General features: G+C 42.0%; 1 protein-coding gene across 13 annotated transcripts in view; it reads left to right on the top strand.

Annotated features, from left to right (window-relative positions):
• Positions 1 to 17,450, top strand: part of EPB41L2 (erythrocyte membrane protein band 4.1 like 2) — a 143,828-nt gene that overhangs the window by 118,909 nt on the left and 7,469 nt on the right. For 6 of the 13 annotated variants that reach the window (XM_066605547.1, XM_066605544.1, XM_066605553.1 and 3 more), the window contains 7 exons: positions 561 to 713; positions 7,831 to 7,884; positions 8,059 to 8,586; positions 9,400 to 9,522; positions 10,875 to 10,979; positions 11,476 to 11,556; positions 14,156 to 14,272. In XM_066605547.1, coding sequence (XP_066461644.1) covers positions 561 to 713; positions 7,831 to 7,884; positions 8,059 to 8,586; positions 9,400 to 9,522; positions 10,875 to 10,979; positions 11,476 to 11,556; positions 14,156 to 14,266 — 1,155 coding nt within the window. In that variant the 3' untranslated portion in view covers positions 14,267 to 14,272. The remainder of the gene's footprint in view (positions 1 to 560; positions 714 to 7,830; positions 7,885 to 8,058; positions 8,587 to 9,399; positions 9,523 to 10,874; positions 10,980 to 11,475; positions 11,557 to 14,155; positions 14,273 to 17,450) is intronic. The other 7 variants (XM_066605548.1, XM_066605550.1, XM_066605555.1 and 4 more) reach the window with 4 other exon arrangements.

Raw genomic sequence — 17,450 nt, 5'->3', positions numbered from 1 at the left:
GGTTATGAAGCTGCACTTTCCCGGAGGAAATCTCGCGGTTTTGCCGCTGGGAATACGACCCGTGTGACCCCAGCCTTAAAGAGAACAATTCTGCAGCAGTATTTGGTAGGATTCTATCTCGTGGTGTTCCTCCTAGAAATTCATGAGTACATTTACCGCTGGGGATGTGTGTTTACACCCTCTGAAATCGTCAAATCCGTTCTGACCATATTGGACTTTGTAGTTTTGCACCCATTTGATAAGCGGAATATACATCTAGTCTTATATTTCTATATTTCCAGGAATAATAACCGGAACAGCTCTGAGTACTACTAATAATCCTCCTTCAGAATTGTTTTTATGGGGACTGCAAGTATCTCCTAAGACAAGTCAGGAGTGCGGATAGGCTGGCAATAATAATGACCTTATTCTTTCTCCACACTGTAGTAGCTGCAATGTTCTCTTTCGGTTTGGCTTTATATGGGAATCTCTTTATGGTTCCTTGAGAGTATCCTGACTTTCTGGTTGGTCTCTTAACATTTTCTTTTAACTCTCTGCTCTCCACTTTCCAACCTGTCTAGAGTCTAGAAGAGGAGATAACATCCATTCTCTTTAGTAAAGAACGCTTTCCTACCTTGTCTCCTTCTAACCAGCGGACAACAGAGGGCACTATTTTGAATGATAGTGTCCCCAGTGACACATTGTGCGTTTCTCACACTCCTCCACTGTCAGAGGTGCACTTTTTTCTTCATACTCTGTGCTGTTTTCACTGTCTTCCTAGTCTGTCTGCTGTGTGTGTGGATATCTGTACCATGTAATGACTACCTGATAACATGACAATTTATGTCGTAAGCAGAAATTCTGCATGTGGATTATGCCCATTGATGGGGCCAAATTTGTGTGCGGATCCACAGCAGAATAGCCGCATATTTCTGCTGCGGCTTTATAGGCCGATTCCACAAAGAAAATTCAGTGGTGGAATCCTCCGTATCAATATATGCTTCCCTTTTGGCTGAAGAATAAACCTCTGTGGAATTCCACGTTGCAAGACGTACTCCCATTCAGTTTAAGTAGAAAGATTGAAATGTATCCTAGAATCCCTTTATTTGTCTTTTTAGCTGATGGGAAACACCGTTTGTGTCGAACTGCAGAATTCTTTGCTGATTTTTAAAAAATTGAACAGAGAAGTGATTATGGGCGAACCTATGGCGTGAGTGTGGGGCATTACCTTTTACATAGTACATTTAACCAGGACCTAAACGGGTGGGGGGCACAACTTAAAGGGAACCTGTCAGGTCCCCACAGCACTATAAACTAAGCTATGTTGCTGTTAGGGCAAGTGACAGGGAGCCGGGTGATGGATTTTTAATACTCTCCTGCTTCCTAATTCATGTGGTGTCCCCCCTATGAAGATCGGGCAAGGCACTGAACCATCCGACTCTTTCAGAATCTTGCGTCCATGCTCTTCCATTCAAATCTATGGAAGGGTACACATGGCATTGTAAGGAGAGTTGGGTGTGCAGTGCTGTGCGCAATCTTCAGAGGAGGTGTATAAAATAAAAAATACATGGCCTGGCTCCCTGTTGCCTCCCATAACACTACTATAACTTAGTTTATGGTGCTGTGGGAATGTAACTGGTTTACCTTAAGGTCTGCCCCACCTGTTTTGCGTCCTGGTTACATGTACTATGTAAAAGGTAATGCCCCACACTCATGCTAGGTTCGCCTATAATCACTTCTCTTTTAATTTTCAAATTCGGCAAAGAACTCTACAATTGTACAGAAACTTTGTTCCCTATCAGCCCACAAGACATACATTACTTTAAGGTGCCGTAAGAAGTTGACAGGTTTCCTTTAATTTTAACCAGTAGGCTAGACAGAATATAAAAGGTACACCAAGTCAATCATTGCCACCTTTTTAATAAACTTTAATTTAGTATTTTCAAAGCGGTTTAGTAGAAGAACTACAAAAACGGTAAATTCCAGGAAGGCCATTTTTCAAATGCTTAGAGACAACCTTAGGGCTATTTCAGACGACCGTATATCTGCTCGGTTTTCACGCCTATTTGCAAACCGTGGCAAGGGGCGGGAAAGTGGTGAGAGCTCAGTTCCTGCTCCTGCCCCCCCCTCTGCAGACAAGGACACCGTATATCGGCTCGGCGTGAAAACCGAGCCGACATACGGTTGTCTAAATAAGCCCTTAATGTATTAAACTGGGACAAACTAAGTGGGGTATTTTTAAAAGAATCTTAAATAGGTCTTTTAAATTATATATACTTAGTAATGTAGTAAGGCTGAAAGAACCACATGTCCATCCAGTTCAGCCTACTATCCTGCAGTGTTGATTCAGAGGGAGGCAAAAACCCAATTAGGTAGAAGGCAATTTCTCTCATTTTATTGACAAAAAAAAATTCTTCACAACTCAATCTGGCAGTGAGCAACTTGTGGAAATAAGCTCATTAGGTTTAGAAGGTTTAGGCTGTGTTCCCACGGGACGGAAATACCGCGGCTTGGCCGCACCAAAAAGTCACGAGATTTCCACGGGAGAGCTGCAGCTTTCAAACCTGCAGCATTTCGCCACGTGTTTTGGAGCTGTTCGGCCTCCGACATTCTGTTGCGGCTTTCTCTCCTCATAGAGAGGAGTGAGGCCGCAACGTGGAAAAAAAAATTGACATGCTGCAGTTGTCAAATCCGCACCTCATCGCCGGTTATGCCCGGCTTTGCTGCGTTGGATTGGCCGCCCCGTGGGGATGAGATTTTTGCAAAATCTCATCCACATGGCTGGCTAATTCCTTGAGTAGGAGACTCGGGTGGATTTGCCGCATGAAATTTCCGCAGCAAATCCGTCCCTGTGAACCCAGCCTTAAGAGTTCAAACAAATCTGATCCGCTTTTATGAGGCGAGTTCTAGATTGAACCATGTAAGGGCTCCCACACACTTGCGTTTTTAACATTAGAAAGTCCCATTTGCAATCGCATTAACAGAAAACGCAAACTCAACGCAAAGCAACTTGCGTTTTTGGTGCGTTGCGTTTTTAACCTTAGAAAGTCCCATTGACAATCGCGTTAACACAAAACGCAAACTCACGTGTGTGGGAGCGCTAAGGCTAGAGATGTATGTTTAGACTTTTCTAATGTGTTACTGTGCAACACGAGATTTATATAAGGGAGGATACTCGGACTAGGAAAAAGAGGTGTAAATGGGTTAACTAGTTCAGTGATTAAAGAAAAACAAAACAAACTGGCTAATGGTACATCCTCAGATTGGATCACATTTATCAGTCAGCTGGCACAAGGGTCAGTATTGGGCTCTTTTTATGTTAATGACCTCGGTAAGGCAACACAGGAGGATATAAGCATATTAGAGGGGTTTGGGAAAACAGAGCTTGGGCAGAGTAATGGCAAATTGAGTTTAATGTGGATAAATGTTAGGTTATGCATTTGGGCTAAGAAAACAATGTACAACTGCGTACGGATTAGCAAAACACTTGGTAAAACTGCTACTGAAAAATGTTTTGGGGATATTGATGGACAGTAAGCTCAACTTGAGTGATCAATGCCAGGCAGCTGTTGCCAAGGCAATTAAAATCATGGTATGCTTCAAAAGAGGCATAGATGATCTCGACAGGAATCTAGCTTTGCTGATGTACAGAATAGCAAAAAACCAATTTACCAAGCAGAAAAAATATATCATTAATATACATGCTTTATGTGCAGTTCCTCATTGTATGGGTGTCCTTTCTGGTCTCTGAGGCTCCTTTCACTCTGTATCTGCAGTATGCTTCCAAGGTTAGGAGGATTTCTGACAGAAACCTGGGAACTATTTGTTTAATGGATGCCACTTGTTTCTTCTTTCTGGATACCTATGCATAGAGTGGTGCAGACTGTTAACGCTGTTGCAATAGTGAAAAGCGAAAGGAAAAAAAAAAAAAGCATGACCGATACAATCAGAAGAAAGCTAAATTAGCCTCTTTCTAGTTAGTGGCATTCTATGGACTCGTTTACCATAGCTTTCCCAGTTCGTATGCTACGATAAAAAGAGCACAGGTACTCATGCTCATGAGTGTTGCGGGATACGCCCATGGATTTACGCTGTGGGAGTACCGCAATTAAAAACGCGATGGTGCCTGCGAGTCATCGCGGATTTACGCAGTGTCCATTAATATGCTATTTTAATGGAGACCTCTCGTAGCGTAAATCTGCGGCAAATGTAACATGCCGCGATTTATTTCCCGCTGTGGAATTCCACAGGTGAGCATTGTCAGGCAGAAAGCTATAAGGTTCAACCGAACCTAATAGTTGTGGAATTCACAAGCGGATTTCCGCCGTGGTAAACTCCGTAGAAATCCATCCGTGGGCATTAGCCCGTAACCCGTCATTTCCCAAGATGTAGCATGCGAGATGTTGAGCGTGCTTTTTTAAAAATGTATTGTTAAGTACACACGGATGCCTTGTCAGGTGACATTTGTCAGCCATCAATCACTCATAGACTACCTTGTTTAAAAGAGAGAAGAAAAAGTATGCGTTTAACATATGCTTTTTTCTTTTATTGGTCATCTGTAAGACCAGCCTCTGCATCAAGGTACACGTATTTCTACTAGATAGCACAAGATTGTATTGAATTGATTTCTTGACAAGTTGTATAACGTAACTGATTCCTAGCTTAGTTGAGCATGGACACATCTGTATATCAATAGCATGGTTGGCCCTCTACCAAACACCCAAAACTGTAAAACGTCATATCAATCAGCAAACTAGACTGCAGTCTTTATTGTAATCCGACAAACATTTGGTTACATAAGTCACACACAAGATGGGACTAACAAAATATCATACTGGCCCAAACTGCCTCCACTGTGTGTAGTACACGTAGCATGGTCTTAATCTATAGTAGGATCACTATGCCTCACAACTACAGCAATCCACTTTCTACTGCAAGCAGTATTAACCTAAATGAAGTATAGAGGAAAGTCATATGCTCGTTCTGTCATCAATCACCTGAATGGTGCCCGCCATTGTAGACAGATCATTGCTCAGACCACATGTGGAATTGTGTGCACATATTCACTCATCTGGGTATAAAAAGAGAACCGCTGAATGAGGCCTCATGTCCAGGGGAGCCCCACCGCGGGATCCCACCCTGCCTGCGCATTCAGACATTACTTACCAGTCCGGATCGTCTGTTGTCTGCTCCATGCATATGGGCGGAGATCCCATATCCCTGTCGTCCTCACCTTGGGGTTATTGCAGGCCCTGCACTGAGGAAGAAACCGCTTGAAGTACTAGTTGTGCAAGGACATAAGCGCTCCATTCGCTGCAAGTAGGACTGCCGAGTTACACAAGCGGCACCCGCTCAAGTATTTACATCAGGCCCATTAAAATGAATAGACCTCTGACAGCGCATGTGTAGACAGTGCTGACTTCATGCTGATGTCACTGCAGGGGGAGAAGAGACCCTGCAGTGACAGAGCAGGAAACACAGAAGCCCTGATTTCAAGATGGGCAGTGGTCTCAGCAGTGAGACCCCCACTATCAGCAAGTTGGTCTCTATCCTGTCGACAAAGGATAACTTGATATTGCAGTACAACCCGTTTAAAATTGAAAGCACTGCTGAATCCAAGGCACCAGTTGGCACTCAGTCTATTTTGTGTCATGTGACCAGGCAAGTTTATTATAAGCAATAGTTACAACATATGCAAGGAAGTTGTAAAAATATAGTGAATCGAATCAATGCATTAAGACCTCTCAGGTAAAAAGATTAAGGCGACCCTCTGGTTGTGGGACAAAATTTGTTCTGATACCAGATAATTGCGTTCTATTACCTAGTGTCCAACTTTCTCACCACTCTGCCTCTAATCTCCTTATTCCTGGAGCCCCTCTTTATTCTTACCAGATGGCTTTGTCGCACCTATCACACTGTGCACACTGCATTACTAGTCAGGCTTGACATGCGGATATTGCATTAGCCAGCAATTGGATGGCGTGTAACGTCTTGGACCATCAATGCAGCAGTGCTTGGTCTGCAGCAGGTAGTCTTAAGAAGCTCTGTGGCCAACTTGGAAGCAATAGGGGCTCCAGCAATAAACTTATCAGTGGCAGAATCGAGTTAACGCATTAAACGGCAAAAAAAGAGCAGAGTTGCATATTTGGTAAAAACCATGTTAGAATTGTCAAACACTCCCCACTCCCGCTCTCTAAATAAATAATAATGGGAAAGAAAAGTTCATAAGCTATGTACCCTCAAAATAGTTATATTACAAGTATGCCACGTACGACAGCTGCATTGATGAAAAAGTAAAGTTATGACTTGAATGTCACAACGTAAACTTTTTTTCGTGAGATGCCTGAGGAATCTGCTACTGTGCAAAAGTAGTAACACATAAATACTATATATTAGGCATCTTATCGCACTGAATGAAGGTACAGCATTGGTTATGATGCACAATGAATGATGCAAAGAAAAAACCTGAAATCTCCCCATGGATTTTGCATTTTATTTCCTCCCAGAAAGTGTTAAAGTTAATCAATAAGTTATAACCCCAAAAAATGGTGCTATAGGAAAATGCAGATCATTAGAGATGAGCGAATGTACTCGGTCACGCCCCTTTTTCGCCCGAGCGCTGCGGTTTTCGAGTACTTCCGTACTCGAGCGAAAAGATTCGGGGGGCGCCGTGGGTGAGTGGGGGGTTGCAGCGGGGAGAGGGAGAGAGAGAGGGCTCCCCCCTGTTCCCCGCTGCTACCCCCCCCCCCCCCCCCCCGCTCCGCCATGCCTCACCAGCGCCCCCCGAATCTTTCACCCGAGTACGGAAGTACCTGAAAATCGCGGTGCTCGATCGGGTAATTACTCGAAACGAGTAGGTTCGCTCATCTCTACATATCCTCCCTCAACAAAACAAGCTGTCTTTAACGTTAATTCAGTGGCCAACTAAAAAAAGTTATGTTTCTTTAAATGCTGTAACACATAAAATCTTGTTTTAAGGGCTTATTTTTTTTGGTAAAGCTTTATACATATCATAGTGTATGTTCTTTATCCTATTTAGAACCTATAATATACAATTCCTATGTACTCCTGTTCCTGGGTGTAGCCATGTAAACAGCAAAATTTGTATTTCATAATAACTCAAAACCATAAGTTGTTTTTTTTTACAATTTCCTAAAACTCTAGGACTGGAATTTCATTAGACAGTTTTTAATGAAACTGCTTTGTGCTGTCTAGTAAAAATCACATCTGTCTTTTAACATGAGAGCCTATGTCTATTGGAATGGCTTCTGTCGGAGGCATCTGTTAAAACATCCACTACAAAAAAAACCCTTTATTGTACATTCACATGAAATACTGCATCCAAATCCACATAATCTGCACAGATTTTCACCAAGAATCCGATGCGGATAGGAGTGCGATGTATTGGGAAATGAGGGGGAAGCGCTGTAGCTGCTAAAACCCGCAGCTGACTCCTGATCCAAATCTGCATCTGATGGATACTCCCACTCCCTCGTTTTGCACTACACATCTTGGGATATGTCGAGCTAAAATCTGGTTTGAGAGGACACTTCTGCACATTTGTGTACTGTGCTTGATTCAATTTAGGTAGGACAGACATGTTGGTAGCTCTGTATGTCTGTAATTTACAGGTCAAGCTCTTGAGATATGCCTTCATCATTGTGTTTGTGTCTGTACCTGTTAAAGTTAATTAACATGTTCAACGGCTGTCTTTCACGTGAAATGTTTTAAAAAGGTAGGTTTGATGTTTTTTCTTTTTTTTTTCTTTCCTTTTTTGTTTCTTTTAATGTTTGTGTCATTTGTGTATATGATTGATCATATGTCCTTTTTATGTGTACTTGTGTCCCACAGAAACTTTTACCCAGAACAAGAGGAATGCGCACTGGACTGAGTGATGCTTTTGAGGTGCTCAGATTGTACTATAAGTACCAATATGTTCATCTTAATCACAATCACATTTTTCCACTTTTTAGTTGACTTCATCACTTTTTGTCCTCCATGAAATGTGGAAATCTTAATTTAGTTTTAATTTGTTTTGTTATTCAAATACTTTTATTTTCCTCATCCATTCTCATATAGAACTCAGATGAGATACAGAACATAGTGGAAGAGAGAAAGCAGGCAGATTCTGACTATACAAATGCAACTCTCAAGGAAGACCTCAAAGCTGGAATTAATGGAGATGTTGAACACCCTAATGTCCATGAACAGATTGCAGATGTATCAGATTTGGATAAAAATGAAGCCCAGTCAGTGTCTTCGTATGATAGCAGTAGCGCAAGTGAGAATGAAGAGGTAGAATACAAGGCTGAAAGTAGAGCTGAGCATATTATACCAGAAGAGCCTGAAGAAAGTGTAGAAGATGTGAAGGAAGTTGAACCAATTGAGGAGTCTCTGATAAGTGAAGACCATACGGTGACTTTAACGGTTAAAGAAATACAAGAAAAGACTGAAGTGATATCCCAGGAAATGCCAGTTAGTACTTTTGAAAGTGAAGAGAAAGTTGAAGAGCAGCATGAAGGTCTCAAGGACGAGCAACACAAAGTTAATGGCGATGTTTCTCACATTGATGTTGATGCTTCTGCCCAAATTATTTGTTGCTCTGAGGTAAATTGGTCAGACAGAATGGGTGTTTCAGTATATACAGTACCTATCCGTTCTGTTACAGTGGATGCTAACCACTGCCCTTTTTCATAAAATCTATTTTTTTCCCTTGAGGAGGATTTGGTGCCTATCAAAAGGGCACACTAGTCAATATTGCTTCTTTGTCTTTCCAGTTGTTACAGTTCTTTACACTATCATACATCCATATCTCCTTTTCCATGTTTAATTTCACCATAATTTTCCATTTTGCATGTTTTCATACATTTGGGTCTTATGTCTTTTCCAAATGTGCTGTACTTTTTACTTGGACTTGCGAATATACTACTTTGTTCAGTTTCTGTAACTAATAACTACTAATTGTGACTTTGCAGAATTCCCATTCTTCTGTATCTCTTCCATTCTCAACTCTTGTCAGTGCAATAACTTAACCTGTATATGCTGATATCACTAAATTCTTCAAATTGCTCTTGCCACTCAAATATATAAATGACGTCTGAGGCTGTTGCCTTTTAGTGTATCAAACCTTTTAGTATGAGAAATCTGCTACAGTTTTTAGATGCCTTCTGATGGTACCTTAGGAGTTAACCTTTAAAAGCACTTGTGTGGTCAAATTTATGAAGCCTTCAGGCAAGTAAATGCACTACCCTCTAATTTGAATACCAAAATTAAAGCTTTAATGATGTACTACTTGATGGAGACCTCATTAGCTTGACCCTTTAAGTCTTTCTTGTCTGGCTGTCCTGGTTAGAGGAAAACTATCTAGAATTTTCTATATTTAGTTGTGTATAAAAAACTATATTCTTGTTTTCTCTCTAGCCTCCAGTGGTGAAAACAGAGATGGTCACCATTTCTGATGCCACACAAAGGACTGAAATTTCTACAAAAGAAGTCCCAATAGTTCAAACTGAGACAAAAACCATTACCTTCGAATCTGCTCAGGTAGAGTTTCTCTGGTGGCTGGCGGTTGCTGTGAGATGTAATACACCATAGTTCTTCAACCAGATGGAATAAGTGCTGTACTTATTGATAATCTCTTTACTTGTCCATAACTGTTAGCTGATTTACTAAACTCTTTTTGTAGTGAAACAAATGACCTTTTACCTCTTTTCCTTTATGGAAATTCTATTTTACTCCAGAGGAAATGAATTGTTTTCAACTTTGCTCTTTTTATATCCTAAGTTTTGTCAACCCTCATAAATTGTAGATCCTTATTTGTGAATGCTTCCTGCAGCAAGAAACTCCGTAGCCTTTTCAATGAAAGTCACTTCACTATTTCTAAAGGCACTTTGAGTCAAAGTTGTTGTCAACAGCTGATGGAATAAATAGGGTGATACAATCTAAAAACGAAAGAGCACTGTCTGAGTGGAGTGGTGTGAAATTTGTGTGTTTTTTTTTGTTTTCTTTTTAAATTGATTTAAAAAAAGACAAAAAAAAAAGTCATTATTGTGTGTAGTTCTGTGATTTAAGGTCCCATAATTTTTATTTTTTTTTGCCAAAATTGCAGCTCAGAGCAGATGCTCACTATACATTATTAATAATACAGAAATAATAAATGACATTCAGTATTTAGGACAGGACGTGTTCCTAGGCAACTACAGGCTTCAACACTGATTATATTTAAGGTATATAGGTAATAATTCCAACTGTCTTACCGTCTGATTTAGGTTTAGTTTACTGACTTGAATACAATGATTGTAGCCACATTAGTGTATCCATCATCTATTAGTTAATTATTTTTTATCATATATATATTTTTTTTATACAAATAATTTACAATGTAGATGTACCTCTAGAAAGTTCCAAGTCAGCTGATACTCCTAAGCTTCCCCTAAATTCTGAATAGAATTTTTTGTCTGTTTACATTTTACAACAACACAATTGGGTTGTACTCTTTAAAGCATTGGGCACTTTCCTCTTATAAGAGCATATAGTTTCTACTCCATTCACAAATTGATCTGTTATCTAGGAAATACCTGTGTGTGTTTGAAAGCTATTTACTTGGCCTGGGTTCACATCTGCATGAATAGCTATTATTTCTGTTCTCTTCTGTTGTAGGATCAGAAAAATGTTAAATAATGGCAGTGCTGAACCTATTGCATCACAGACACCCTGGGTACCCAACAAACCATCGGGTTTCTGTCGTGCCATTTGTCGTTTTATCAAAAATAGCGTAGCATGCATTTTTGGCAGGATCTGTGACAGTGTTTCCTAATGGAGCCTCCATTGTAGATGAGAGCAAGGCCTTACTTTATTTTCATGTTATGTGCATTTTTATTTTCCCCCTGCTCTAGCTGGATGGTGCTGGAGACAGTGAGCCTGGGGTTTTACTGAGCGCTCAGACAATCACATCGGATTCCGTTCTAACCACTACAACAACACACATCACCAAGGTAAAAGTGAGTGCATTTAAGTATAATAATGCAAATGACCAGTCCAATTCTAGATTTGTCTTAAGTAGATCTGGAGCTTTTTTGTTGTTGTGTAGTTTGTAAAGACACTAGCTCCTTGTTACAGACATATCAAAAGTGACTACGGCCAGCTGTCCACAGGCATTGCAATATACCGCCGCGGATTGCCACCGTGATTTTCCGTGATGAACCTCTCATTATGACAGGTTCAGCGCTGCGCACTCCGATTTTTATACACAAGCGGAAAATCGCTCCTATGGAAAGCGTTCATTGGGTAACACAGTTAAATATCACCCATGGACGGGAGGCCTAACTCTAACAGCAAGAGCTATAGCCTTATAGCCATCGTACATCTTTTGGGTATCGTAGATTTTCTTTAACCACCTTGAATACAAAACTTTTGTCATAAGTGATTGCGAAGGCTTTTGAAGCTGGTGTATTTAGTTTTTTTGCTGCTATATGATATGTTATATTTTATTTTCAGACTGGAAAAGGTGGGATATCTGAAACAAGAATTGAAAAACGTATTGTTATCAGTGGAGATGCAGATATTGACCACGATGAGGTAAGCCAAGTATTTAAAAAGAAAAAAAAAAGTAAACTTTAAAAAAAGAAAGAAAAAAAAAAATTGTCTGTTGGGTTCACATTGCATTTTTTGTTTACATTTAACAGGTACATTAAACGTGTTCACAGCAGTCAATTTGTCTATAAAGAGTATGCTTTTGGTTTCTATCTACCTGATAGATAGATAGATTGATTTTTTATTTTATTTTATATAATTTATTTTATTTAATTCATTTTTTTATATAGATAGACATGTGTGGGTGACTGGTACTAATATGTGTCCAGTGTAGAGTAGAGGGGGTGTTCACAGTGCTTTTTCACTATGATGTGGGTCTCGCAAATGTTTAAAACTGCATTGTTACCAGAGCCCTAGACTGAATTTTACATGAATTGGTGAAATGATCATTTTAGAAGGGTTCCATTAGTTTTTTGTTAGAATTTGAGTACAGAATAATATAGTTAACTCAAATATAATGTAGATGAACAAAACCCATGTAAGATGGACACTAAAGTGGTGTCCATAACACGAATGTGAATAAATGGTTGCATTAGTCCTGTTTGGGGGTTCCATCATAGTGCTGCTTTCAGCGGCTGTAACGGAACCACCAGATGACCCCCCAGAACATAGTAAAAAAGCTGTGGGAACACTCTAAGAAAAACAAAAGCCGAGCAGTAGTTGGGCTGCTCTCACACCTGCGTTCAAAAAACGACGCGTTTGAAATCATGGCATTTTACCGCAGTTTCATGTGGTGTTTTTGAACGAACTGTAAACGCTAGACAGCATTTTTTAACGCACCCCAGCATTGTGATGAGGTGCGCTTAAAAAGCCTTAAAACACGCAAAGACAGTGCACAAAAAGTGTGGTCTTAGAAACGCACCATTCGAGCGCAGGTCTGCGAAGCCCCATTGAACTCAATGGGAGCGTTCTACCGTGGTTAGGCCTTAGAACAGCAGAATTTTGCTATATTTAAGGTAGAGTGCTCTTCAGTGGATGCGTATGCAAATGGAGTCTTAGTATGATAGTTGCATCTTATTCAGGTGCCTGTGGAAGGTGTTGCCAGTTCAGAGACGCTGTGAATCATCATGGAGATAGAACAATATACAGTAACCAAAGACTATGTACTAAGAGTGACGAAATACATAGTAACATAGTTTGTAAGGCCGAATGAAGACAGTGGCCATCTAGTTTACTAAAAGCCAAGGGGGAAAAACTTCTTTCTTAAATCTAGATTGATGCATTTTGAGACAGACTACCTCCTTCCTCAGAAATTTTATATATACACCACTAGTATAAAAGTAAACCAAGAAAGTGCAAAAGGACATAGAAAAGGAAAGAAAGGAATACTCATGAGAAATTAGGAAAATCAACAACAAAACTTAACAAAAAAAATAATATATGTAGAAAACTGTTTAAATACACAGTATATGGACCTGTATAATATGACAGAATGCTAATGTATACTTAAGAAGAAAAACTTTGACAGATAAATGCATAAAGTGGAGACGGGAGAGCATTAAATTCATAAAAATCTCTGGAACATTCGCAGAAACTTTGAAAATATTATATACACATTTGTCTGTCAAGACCTAAGAGAATTAACCCTTTGCAATCCAATTTTGGATTCAGGGTTTCCTAGGGGGCTTTCTCTTTCTGCCATTAGACAATGGTACCTTGTGCTGGCCAGAGCCAGTACTGCAGTGTGTGACATGCCGGAGAGGCCCAGACAACAAAGCGGCCGGCAATATATAGTAAGAATACCCTGCTTGACATCTTCCGACATCAGAGCTGTACAGGCTTCAGTCAGAATGTAGGAAGACGTCAGACAGTGAATTGGAAAGGGTTAAAGGGGTTGTCGCACGCAAATACTGTTGATCACCTATCCTCAGGCCGGCTTTACACTGGCGTGGGCCATATCTGGCCGTGTTTCACGGCCCAATATCTCCCCTTACAACCCAAGTGAAACCCCTGGATGCGAGGCGGTTTACATGTGGTAACAGCCTGGCATCACTGTGGGGCTGAAGCAATTCCCCCACGTAGAGTTCTTTCATTGCTTTCCGTGGGGCCGGCACTGCCGCCAACTCCGTTGAATACAGTAGGCGATATTGAGGAAATATAGGACATGCTGCGATTTTATTTTATTATTTCCTGCATAGCATCGCGGGGCCATCAGGAAAACATCACTAATGTGAATGAACCCATTAAAAAAAATGGGTTTCATATCTGCATGATTTGTGTGTCTGTATATTTGAGGTTGGGACATCAGAATACGATTTTTATGCAAATATTATGTACTGATTTGTTATGGGTAACACCTCTCTGTTGTCTCCTTTGACAATAGTGCCAATAATTGCATCAGTTCTGTCTGATCATGCCCGGTCTGCACTATTACCCCAATCAACAAGCATACAGCAGGAGCAGTAAGGAAACACATGCGTTTGTTACATTACTGATCTGGAGATAGGATCTCTAAATGACCAGGGCTTTCAGCAGTGTAAATGTTTTGCAGATACTCGTCCTTTATATTATGGGTATATTTGATACATTTTTAAAACCAAGAAATCCACCTAAATCTTGACAGGGTTTGTGGTTATCTTAATAGGCATTAGCACAAGCAATAAAGGAAGCCAAAGAGCAACACCCTGACATGTCTATAACTCGCGTGGTGGTGCATAAAGAGACTGAGGTTACTGAAGAAGGTGAAGACGCCTAATCACATGTAAGTAAACCAGGACCTGTTTCTCTTAACATCTACTAAGCGGCACAAATCCCAAAACTCAATCTGTTGCTGGATCCAAAACTTTGAGCGGTTTAATTTCAGACTATATCTGTACAGGGTAGCTCTGTTTTTCTGACTTGATGGCTGAATCCTGGCTGCTACATGGATTTGTATGCCTTGAGATTCAATAGCGGCAAGCACAGGCTGCTGCAGGTCAGTGAGGGCTGTAGAGTGTTCTGCTTGTAGGATGGTCTCAGAATGTGGTGGATGCCAGCAGTAATGAGCAGGAGGGGCCAGTAGATTATGAGAACTGTCATAAAGTCAGATACAAACATGGAGCAAGGCTGGGTACGAAAGGAGATTTGAGCCATGGTACATGTACACACTGAATACACTGGACTTCCTTCACTCTGGCCTTGATGGTCAAAGTATATATAGGGAACTAGTGGGTTCAAAACTGGTGTAAGACAGTCCACAGTAAGAAGGATTAAAGGGTTTTTCTAGGATTTACAGTAACTTTTTTTTTTTTTTTTTTTTCCCTTCTCTTACAAGCTTGGCCAATCACAGGCTTCAGCAACCACGGAAAAATCCCTGCTGAAGCCTGTGAATGGCTGAGCAGTCGTGTGCACAATAACAGCATGTGAACATCAGCCTGCTGCTTCTGGGTTCCAAGCAGTCGGCACCAGAGCTTTAGTGTTGGATACCCAAATATAATAAAACTACCTATACTCTCCTTCCTTGCCTGTTCACATATCTAGTGCTGCCCCTCCATATCCAGGCCTGTATACAGGCTGCAGAGGTAGTCTGTGAATTGGCCATCAGACTCTGGCAGCCAATCAGACCTCAAAACCTGAACACTAACATCTGTGAATGGCTGCCGCAGCCTGTGTCATCCCATACGCAGGCTGACTGCAGCTTGTGTGGCCACAGGCTGAACTGCGAGATTTGAATATAGGCTATTTATTTTTATTATGCAAACCGAAAAACTTCTGCATTAATTATTGTTTTCAATGGAGCCTCTCAAGACAGCCACTCGATCAAGCACCAGGATTTTCGAGCGGAGTCTTGGGTGTTTAAAGGGGTGGTCTCGCGAAACCAAGTGGGGTTATACACTTCCGTATGGCCATATTAATGCACTTTGTAATGTACATTGTGCATTAAATATGAGCCATACAGAAGTTATTCCACTTACCTGCTCCGTTGCTAGCGTCCTCGTCTCCATGGTTCCGTCTAAATTCGCTGGCAGCTTGCTTTTTTAGACGCGCTTGCGCAGTCCGGTCTTCTCTATTCAGCACGAGCCGCTTCAGTGTGCTCCCCGCTACAGCTCTTCTGCGCATGCGCAGACGAGCTGTCACTGCTCGGGAGCGCGCTGCAGCGGCCATTCTGCACCTTCCTCTGTTAGAGGAAGGTGCAGAAACTGGAGCTGCCCAGCGGAGAAGCCCAGCCCAGCCCAGCCCAGCAGCCCCGAGAAGCGTCCCAGGTAAGTGATGGGTCGGGGGGGAACTAGCGCTGCGCCGGGGGAACTAGCGCTGCGCCGGGGGGGGGGCTGTCGCTGCGATGGGGGAACTAGCGCTAGGCCGGGGGGGCTGTCGCTGCGATGGGGGGGCTGCCGCTGCGCCGGGCTGCGCCGGGGGGGGGCTGCCGCTGTGATGGGGGAACTAGCGCTAGGCCGGGGGGGGCTGCCGCTAGGCCGGGGGGGGCTGCCGCTAGGCCGGGGGGGGGCTGCCGCTAGGCCGGGGGAACTAGCGCTGGGCTCCGGAACCTAGCGCTGGGCTCCGGGGCCTTCACCTGGGCTGAGGGTCTAGCGCTGGGGAGCCGGGGGCTAGCGCCTTACCTGCTGCCTGGCGGTGGGCGTCTGGTCGGCGGCTGCGGGGCGTCTGGTCGGCGGCTGCGATGCGTCCGGTTGCCATGGAGACACAGCTGGCGGCGTCTCGGGAGCGCGCACGTCGGGCTGCAGCGAGCGACGGGGAAAGAGCCGGCGGCCATCTTGAGAAAACTTTATAAGTTGCTGAAACGCTGGAACGGTAAGTACAAACCAGCTAGAAATGTCATTTACAGGGGGGCTTAGTAATGTGTACTTAATGGGGGGGACTGGGCAAAAAAAAAATTTAACTGCTTCCTCGAGACATCTCCTTTAATGCACCTCATCAATGCCGAAAGTAAAACGCAGCATTTTGCTGCGTTCATATGTGAGGGAGGTCTCAACCCTAGACTTGGGTCACTTGCTGCCCAAATGACGGCCCGCATAAACCCAGGACAGGTGTGTACAGCTCATTTGTGTAGGTGGTATTCTGAAATGCCTCAGAGTTTCACAATAGGACACTTTGCAGTATAACTTTGAAGGGAGCTTGAACAGCGCTTCAGGTCAAGGGGGCCTGTCCCTGCCTGCAGCATGCAGACTGATGGCTCTCTCCCCTTGTGTGTAGGCAGAGAGCTGTTAGTCTGCATTATGAGTAGGAGACCCAGCTCTGCGGGCTCCCCGTCACCTAAACTGTAAGTACCATAATTTAGTGGTGCATATAGTTGCTGACTGGTTCCCTTTTTAGCGATCTTAAATGGAAGATTTCTCTTTTAAATGTTCTTGCCAAGAAAAGTCAATCCAAAATTTATGGTCCAAAGTGTTACCTTTTTTGATGAAATGTCAGCATACCTCGAACAATAGACTTAATAAAGTATAGACTGCACTTCATTGACAACCTCCAAGTTTCTATTTTCCCCAGAAGGTGGCAGCAAAGCACCTAAGATCAGTGATAGATCTCTACATTAATGCTCTTGCTATTGTGTGAAGTATTAGGTTCATATACATGTTCTTGATACTTTTTTACTTTTGTTTTAAGTTAAATTTCCAGCTCATGCAGAGGGTGAAGTGATTTTTATTTATTTATTTTTTTGTTTGGTACATTTGTTGTAATGAATTCAAATTGCCATTGGTACCGTGTTTTCTGACAGGTTTGTTGACAGCTACCACTCCAGTATATTACACACTCTCATGTGATAACTCATTACGGTATAGTGTAAGGTCCTATGTAGGTCACAATGTGAAATTCGGCTATCGTGGAATTTCATTGTTAAACCTTTTGGACATCCTTCGAGGTGTTGTCTGAGCTCAGACTTATAAGTTGATGATCTAGCTACCTGCGCAACTTTTTTTTTTTAAATTAAAAGATGTTGTAGTTTT

The sequence above is a fragment of the Eleutherodactylus coqui genome, chromosome 1 (genome assembly GCF_035609145.1).
Source record: "Eleutherodactylus coqui strain aEleCoq1 chromosome 1, aEleCoq1.hap1, whole genome shotgun sequence".
NCBI lineage: Eukaryota > Metazoa > Chordata > Amphibia > Anura > Eleutherodactylidae > Eleutherodactylus > Eleutherodactylus coqui.
This window is presented reverse-complemented; position numbering and strand designations above follow the sequence as displayed.